Source organism: Atractosteus spatula, chromosome 22 (assembly GCF_055471065.1).
Source record: "Atractosteus spatula isolate fAtrSpa1 chromosome 22, fAtrSpa1.hap1, whole genome shotgun sequence".
In the NCBI taxonomy this organism is placed as follows: Eukaryota; Metazoa; Chordata; class Actinopteri; order Semionotiformes; family Lepisosteidae; genus Atractosteus; species Atractosteus spatula.
Window position 1 is genome coordinate 1346166 of NC_142727.1, and position 8522 is coordinate 1354687.

General features: G+C 45.9%; 1 protein-coding gene across 1 annotated transcript; it reads right to left on the reverse strand.

Moving 5' to 3' along the window:
• On the reverse strand, nt 1–4555 carry LOC148816437 (C-type lectin domain family 7 member A-like). The gene is made up of 6 exons (XM_088940005.1): nt 4217–4555; nt 2160–2249; nt 1449–1628; nt 694–842; nt 439–545; nt 1–288 (listed from the first exon to the last, which is right to left on the reverse strand). Exons 1-6 carry the CDS (start codon nt 4482–4484, stop codon nt 123–125), a joined length of 960 nt encoding a protein of 319 aa, XP_088796131.1. The 5' UTR covers nt 4485–4555; the 3' UTR covers nt 1–122.
• Nucleotides 4556–8522: the final 3967 nt, after the last annotated feature.

Below are 8522 nucleotides of genomic sequence, written 5' to 3' on the forward strand. Positions count from 1 at the left end.
GTACTTGAGAGTTTATTGAGCAGAAGAGCATGCGTAAGCATAAGGATATTTAAGGGACAGAAATAAACAAAAATTATTTCTTGTCTCTGCGAGCCTCCGTCAGTCTGTCTCTTGCCCACATTTCAGCTCCTGAGCGCAGACAAGGGAGGCTGCCAGACTCCGGCAGCCCCCCCCTCACAGATCCAGTGGAGCGGCGTACTACAGACAGCCGATGACAAAGAAATCCCGTCTCGGGACCGGAATACAGAGACACAGTCCCCAGGACTGCGACCGGCACTAACTGTACCCCTGTGAGAGAGAAGAAGTCACTGAGGCAATCACACTTCATTTGATGAGGATGATGAGCTGTCCTTAGCATACCTGATCTCTGTCTCATTGAAATTAATTCATTCAAATTCCCCCCCCCCCCCCCCACCCTTATCATACAGACTCACTTACACTGTTGTGTTAAGAGCTCTTCCATCCACCCAACTCCAACCACCACTGTCCTTCCTCCTCAGGCCCATCCAGTAGTCATAGCCATGTATTAGAGTCTTCAGGAGCTCCTGCAAAGACACGCAGAGCAGGTCAGCTCAGCTCAGCCGGGACACCAACACTCAGTCCAGCTGGACATCGGGTCAACAGGTCAGCAGATCTGGGACTATGCTAGTCTGTCTGGGTTCCCACTCTGTGTGATCAGTGTGTTGTGCTCACCATCTCTTTCTTGTTCTCAATCACCACCAGCTGAGCTCCTACTGATGAACAGAACTGTTTTGCAGACTCCCAGGATCTCCGGTCAGTAGAGACGTAGTAACATCTTCCACTGTCTCCCCCCTTCCATCCCTCTGGACAGCACTGCTCCTCTGTACAGACAGACACACAGGAAATCACCCGGATTAATTCTGACTGAGCCTCAGGGATTCGTCAGGACTCTCCTCTGGACAGACAGACACAGACAGAGACACAGGAAATCCTGCTGGATTAATACTGACTGAGCATCATCTGGACACTTTGTACAGCTTCTTCTCTATTTCTCAACTGTACAATTGTCACAGGCTTGTGTCTAACTCATTATTACACCACCAGCATGATACACTTTGCTCCCATAGCTCCCACCACTTGGTTTGAGATGTGTGCGTGTAAATTACTGTGTGACGTGTTCTAGCTGTTTTTCATCATGGTGGAACACATCAACAACAGATGTCTGTCTACAGGAGGGTCCGTGTTTGTTTTCATTCCTCCTGCTGCCTTCTCAAAGAACAATCCAGCAATGCAATTAAGGGCCTGCAGGATTTGGCAGTTGCCTGGTAAGATGTCCAAAGAAATAGCTAAAATCTGTTACCAGAACAAGATGTTTTGTCTGTTTAAAAAGATCTTGGATTACCCAGCTTGGCCTTTGTAGTTTCAGTCATTATAACTACAAATATCCAGCTCTATGTATGATAGAGTCCCAGATCTCATGCACTTACTTCTCTTCCAGGAGACCACGTCCAGGCAGAACGCAGACTCAAGGGCGTTCTTGTGTCTGGCACATTCCATCCTCTGCCTCTCCGTTTCATTCCAGTGGCTCTTCCCTTGGCCCCTGTATCTCTCCAGCTCCTTCTCCTTCTCCCCCAGTCTGCGATCCCAGTCTGCATGGCTGTTCCACACTGCAGACCGCAAACCGATAAGCAGAGGAACTTGCATTTACGCAAAAGATCATCCTATCTCCCTGTTATCGGTCACGCAGTGCCCCACTCAGACACTCCTCAGGAAGGTTGACGTTGCTATGTTCCGTTGCATAAAGGGCCAGTAGATCGGAGCGCTGGCTCTGGAGCTGCTCATATCCAAAATTTCAGAAAACATGCATTATTAAAAAGTAATGTTGTACTGTGAAATATCATGAATATTTCGGTTTCCCGGGGCAGCAGTGTCTGGCGGTTCTGTCTTGTCAGATTAAAGTTTCTCCAAAACATATACTGTAGCATTGGTGTACAGTAAAAACAGTACTAACGCCTATTAGCCTTACTGACTATTACTGGCAAACACACAGTCAAACATTAGAATTAGAAAATGATTTTATTTTAATATTCTGTGCTTTCATATTCATATGTAACATATTACTTCTTTGTTTTCTGCAATTTCAGGTCGAACTAGATTGATTACACTCATAAACAGACACAAGTGACCTCTGGACTTACAGATAGCCCCCAGGGCGGCGACGGTGGCCAGTAACACACACACCGTGACTCCCAGAGCACAGAGCACACATCTTCTACACCTGGACTGGGCTGGAGACAGAGAGATGGGTTATTTTGTATCACCGGTAGCCAATCCCAGCCATTGCTCTGGTATTGTTTAGATTTGAAAGGAGTGAAGATTGCAAGAATTCAGTTAGGACTGCAAACGAGGTGGAGAACAGAAACACGAGGGATTAGTCCCGTCTTACTCATGTTAAACAGAATGGTCAGAGAGGCTTAGACAAAAACAGTCACCTTTGACCCTACAATAGTGTTTGTATTATTGCTTCCTCCTAGTACTTTTCACGGCTGTGTTTTCTTCTTAATGCCATTATAGAATTGGTGTGCGACTGTAATACTCAATCTCGGATACGTACTGTTTCACTCAAGGGTAACACCACGGCCGGCGATCAGGAGATGAATCAATCTTCCAGTCAGCCCCTTTTCAGTGACAACACGATCAGGAAGATTGTCTGTCCCACCATTATGTATCCAAACAGCACTTACCTTTTTTCTCAGCATGGTGTTTTAACCCACTGTATCTCCCTGCTCATTCTTAGCAATTACTTCGTAAGGGTTGGTGTTCTCTATTGTGAGAGGTGTCTCTTGCTCTCCTGTCTTAGTTTCACAGCTCGTTGTTGGGCACGCTTCTCGGCTCACCTCCTGTGTTTCGGCCTGCCCCATGAATTCTCTCTGTTGCCCCTGACCGTCTGCTTGTCTGATGTTGCCTCGGATATCTTTAATACACTAGCTGATCTCTCGGCTCCGGAACCTTGCCTGCCTGACCATCTATTGGTCTGCTCTTGGTTCCCAGCTACCCGCCTGCCTGTCTGCGTACACTGCTGTAGCCTGTTTGTCTTCCTGACCACCCCAGGGTCCGACCGTAGCCCAGAACCACTGCTCCTCTCCTGGTGCAAACAGCTGTCCTTACAGCAGCACATTTCAGTCATTAAATTGCTAAGTGTAGCTGTACTGTTTATGACAGTTAAGTGTCTATCATGTTTTCCAGTTGAATGTGCATTATTTGCTATATTGATGTCTAGTGTCATAATATATGCTTTATGTTTAGTGGATAATCATCAATTAAAGACCACCCCTCTCCCTTATCATCAACTGTCTCACATAGGTATGTTTTACTATACCTGAGACACATTCATGGAGAATTAGGGGCTGATGATTTCTTTGACTAGATCATGGCCAAACTGCACAACACATTCTAGCATTTATCAAAAGCAGAAATCGGTCCATGGTTTAAAATCTTCTCCTAAAGTTTGAGGGGTAATTTTATTGTAAAGCAAAGCAATATTCAAATCAAAATACTTAAACATATGTGTAATTATATAAACGTGCTATAAACGTCTTTCGTTCTACTAACAGCTGAAAAATAATAAAGTTAAATATAAGGGATTAAAAAGTATAACCTCTATATAATTTTAGATTTTATTTTAAAATACATTGAAGATATTGGACAGTTCTTTTATGCTCCCACAGTACATTACAATGAAAGTAGCAAAATAAAATAAACAAGGGTCAGCAAAGAAACAAGCTGCCAAAGGTGAGACAAAAGTAGAAACTGAATAAAAGAAAAACAAAGAGATTTTAGAGCTGTCGGAGGACTTTTCTGCACAGCTTCTAATGAAACACACAGCTATTGAGAACACAGACCCACAGCCTGTGTTTTACTGTGTAATACAGAAAGTGTCACAGTGTCACAGTGCTGCAATAGCAGCACTGCAGTACAGCAGAATAACTGCGAGATGTATAGCCGACAGTAAAAGCACTGTTACAGTACACAGCAGAATCAGTGTTAAAATTGTAACAGACCATATAATCAATGTTAAAGCATAGTAGACAGTATCACAGTGTTCCAGTGCAGCAGACAGACAGTTTCACAGTGTTCCAGTGCAGCAGACAGACAGTTTCACAGTGTTAGAGTGCAGACAGACAGTATCACAGTGTTACAGTGCAGACAGACAGTATCACAGTGTTCCAGGCAGCAGAGAGGGAGCTGTACTCACTATTGGGAAGTTCTTGCTTGGCTACAGGAAGAATGCAGGGTGGGCCCTCATGTGTGGTGATTTTGGAGAATTCAGCATTAGCGTAAATATCATCAGTAACCATGACCACTGTCTCTCCTTTTCTCTCTCTCCGTCTCTCTCTGTCTGTCGCTCTTTTTCTGTTTTTCTTCGCTTTCCCTCTGGCTCTGCAGGTCTCAGCTGCTTTCCCCCGTGAGTGTGTCTCTGGCACCTCATGTCTCTCCTTCTTCCTCGGTCTCGTCTTCTCCATTGCTCTCCTTCAGCGCCTTTGTCTCTGTCTCTCTTTCCCTCGCTCAATGTGACCCAGCCAGAGAGAAAGGAAGAGAGGTAGAATAAGGAAGAGAGAAGAGGGAGGAGTTTAATGAGTTCCTGTACAGTAGGTCCAAATGTTCAACATCAGTGTCTCATTTGGCCCTGGTCTTACAGTCAGATCTAGACGGAGTTCGCACTGCGAAGCCATCACAAAATGTGTATGACGCTGTGAATGGACAGAGAGCCAGGAGCAGTGTACAGAGCTGATACACTGAAACATTTACGCACTGCCACCCTGATAACTAACAGTCTGAGATACTGACACTCTGAGATACCGAGACCCTAATATACTGACACACTGGTCCAGTAACACACTGATGTATTGATACACTGTTACACTGACACTGTGAACAATAGACCAGAGAGAAAGCTAGCAAGAGAGCTGGCCAGTGAGTACAGAGCTGATACACTGACACCCTGATCACTGACAGTCTGATACCCTGATACACTGCCTCATTGACACTCTGATAAGTTCAGAGGGCGTGTTGAGTACGAGTACGAGCTGGTTATCAGTCATTCCACGCTGGCATCAGGTTCGGATCTGGGCTGAAGGAGGCGATGCCTTCTGTCTTCCCCGACAGGTGATAGCAGATAATTTTCCCCACTTGTAATAATGGCCTTTCTTTATGAGAAATCTCGCAGCTGAGACACACTGGAACTCCCGTCAGATCAAGGCATTTCCTGTGTGCGCAGGCACTCTGGCCCGAGGAGCCGGCGCAGCGAGGCCGGGGGGGCCACGCAGGTGCAGCAGGGCAAAGGAGGCAGAGCGCAGCTGAGATCTGCCAGGAGCCCTTTGATGTGGCATTTCTGAATTCAGCGCAGCCATTGTGAGGAGCCCCTATAAAAAGAAGGCTGACCACCTCCTCGCCACCCCACCCCCCCGCCTTCCCCCGGCAAAGTATTTTTAACCTCCGGAGCGCAGCTTTTCTGGCAGAATGTGAGCTCAGCTCTGTCGCACGGCCCCCGAGTCACTAAGAGATGTTTCCGGCTGCCCATCGCACCTTCATCTCATCTCCTGGCAGTCCGTGCGCCTGATGTCACTCCTCTCGGCCTCTCCCTGCCCTTCTCCTTTAACGCCGTCTTTCTCTGACCACCAGACACCAGGTACCTCCACCTTCCCGCCCTTGGCTTTGCCGCCAACTGGAACCGAAGAGCCAATCACGCACGAAGGGCGGGTGCTGCTCTCTGATTGGCTGTGGCAGGCGTGACTGACGCATGTATCCATGAATGCCACGCCTCCTTTCCTATTGCCATGTGCAGCTGCCTTCCCACACAGAAACGAGGAGCAATGAGAACGGTGGGGAATGACGTTGGGGGAAAAAAAACAGGGTGGTTACAGAATGAGCCTCCGGAAATGACTGACAGCGTCTTGCAAATGAATACTTTGTTCTCCGGCCCGGGAGAGAATCGGGAGTCTGCATTTGTCAGGCATCGGAAATCAAAGCTCGCGCACTGCAAGCCAGGGCTATATTTCTGTTGCAAAACCTCGGGTTACCTACCTTTGTCTCAGGCGTCGCTCGATGTCAGCGATATCTCTTTCACTTTGATTCTCCTCTTTGGTGTCAGTAGCACTGAGGTGCTGTGGCCTCACAGACATTGGGAGGTGTTTCATGGTCGGGCGTGCAGGCAGCCTCGCTCAGGGTGTGAGGTCTTGTCTGTTCTTCAGAGCTCAGATGCCAGGAGATGTTTCTCACCACCGAATTCATGTCTCAGATCACCTCTTCCGCTGCAGTCCCCATACTCCAGCACTCAGTATGTCTGCTGTGTCCTAAACTGTATAACAACAGCTGTAATAGCAGGTTTATAATCTGTGTAATAATTTCCCGCTGTGTCTCTGCAGTCCAGTCAAGTTGAGTCGTCTCTGGGAGTCAGAGTACATCTCTCACTGGTCACGGCAATGCACTGACAATCTAATCTCTAAATCACATATTTGCTCCTCTCATCCTGGTCCTGGAGGACTGGAGTACTGTATGTGCAAGCGAGATAAACCAACTGGTTACTGGTTTAAATACCAGTTTAAACAGCTTCTCCCAGCTCTACGGAGATCTAGGACACCTGCAAATACAGCATTACCTACAGGATGACAGCCAAGCTGTAAAATTGCCAAAAATGCAGCTTATTTTCTACAGCTACAGTGACTGTAACGGCAGAAATTGAGTTCACAGACCAGGACGGACAGGATCAGGATCCTGTAAATCTGTGTAGCTGTGCCTCTGTGCTGCACTGTAACTTAGTGTAGCCGCATCTATCTAATTGATCCCTCCTGTTTATAAATTCCTTCTGAGCCAGAATATATATAATTTAGACTTCTGGAAGGAACCTGGGCACACGCAACTCAAGTCCAGCAAAAGTGTACGATCATAACAGTGAGTTTCAGATGTGATCTAACATGGGACTCTGTCCCAGCCTTTTGTTTGGTATTGTGCAAAGATGTACTCGATCAGTGCAGTCCTCTACATTCTGGGTTTGTGGATCACAAAGTGTGTTCATTCTACGTTGTTGCAGCGTAGGGTGTATGGATGTCTGCACGTGTATCTCATGAACTCATTGACCTGCCTTCTTCAGCCCAGCCTCTGTTTGACGATGGTTAAAGGACCAAGTGTCTTGGAAAAGCAGTAGAACACGTCAACCACCAGAGGGCAGTACTAACTGTGGAATCTTGAGCTGCCTCATCTCTGAACACCAGCATAGATACTTGACAACATTCAGGTAATATATTGTACATCTCGGTACATGGTACCAAAAAAAGAAGCAGTCAGTACTGTGGAAAAGTACTTTTTTTACAAACCCAGGATGCACATTTTTTGTTTCTGTTGAAGACACTCGTAGTTTATTTTTAGATAAAAGTCAGCAGCAAATTTGAAGAAAATTGTAAATTAAAATCTACTTTCAGTCGGGGTTTTTAAAGCTTTTTGCACTCCCTTCCTCTGCCTATTGCAGACGCTGATCCCCGTTAACCTCTCTTCGTCTCACTGCGTTCCTGCGTGAGTCACTCTTTCTCTTTCTCTCGCCCACTCAGAGCGACATCCCCCCTCATGCATTCCGGGCTCTTTCTTAGGTGCAGAAATCTGAGTACAGTAGGTATGACTGCGGGACGGGGTTGTCCAGAATCCACAGGCACCCTTTCCACCACCCTGAAGATTTACTCTGGTCCTCTAGAAGAGAAACCGAGCACTATGTGTACAGTAAGTATTCTCTACTCAAGAGTCGGCACATTCACACTGCTATGTCCTGGGCTCTACTGTTCTTCCTGCTCTGGCCAGTCCAGTAAAATAATGACAGGCTGGAGGAACGGAGTCTCTTTAGTCTGAAGGGAGTGTCCCACACTGACAGGCTGGAGGAACTGAGTCTCTTTAGTCTGAAAGGTGTCCAGAACAGAAAGTATGAAGGAATCGAACCTTTAAGACTTGAACAGAGAAGACTATGATGGACACTTATACAAGTTATTTAAAATCCTCAAATGCATTAAGAAAATTAACTGAGCGAACATCCTCTGAATCAAGAGTGAAATACAGAAGGTATTGCAATCTTCTGTAATTAGAAACGAGAAGAACGTAGTGAAATAGATACAGTTTACCATTATTGAGTGAAGATGAGCATTGTTAATGCCTAAAATGAACAGCTTTTTTTCATTTACAGTTCCTAACATATTAAAATGAAACATTAATAATTTCACATTAAAGAGTGAAAGATATCTGCTTACCGGTCATGGTCAAACTGTATTCAGGATAGTGATGATTAACAGCTTTTTGAAATGTTACACTGTTGATAGTCCCATCTGCTTGCATAAAAGCCATACCTAGAAATAAAATGAGATACAAATCAGTGTAGATCTCATCTTCAGTCATATTGAATCTGCACCTTGCTTGGCAGAAGAGACTAGAGAGGAGAGACTGAATAAGAGAGGTGGACTTTTCTCTACTCCACATTGTGCGGTTCAGTGTCCTTCTGCACTGAAACAGAGAAGGAGGAGTTT

Excerpts from the sequence above, each read along its gene's own strand:
- LOC148816437 (XM_088940005.1), bottom strand. The coding sequence starts at position 4,484 with ATGGAGAAGACGAGACCGAGGAAGAAGGAGAGACATGAGGTGCCAGAG. Across the intron at positions 1,629-2,159 it reads CGCCGCCCTGGGGGCTATCT|TGTGGAACAGCCATGCAGAC; the intron begins GTAAGTCCAGAG and ends TGCGGTCTGCAG. Across the intron at positions 843-1,448 it reads CGTGGTCTCCTGGAAGAGAA|AGGAGCAGTGCTGTCCAGAG; the intron begins GTAAGTGCATGA and ends CTGTCTGTACAG.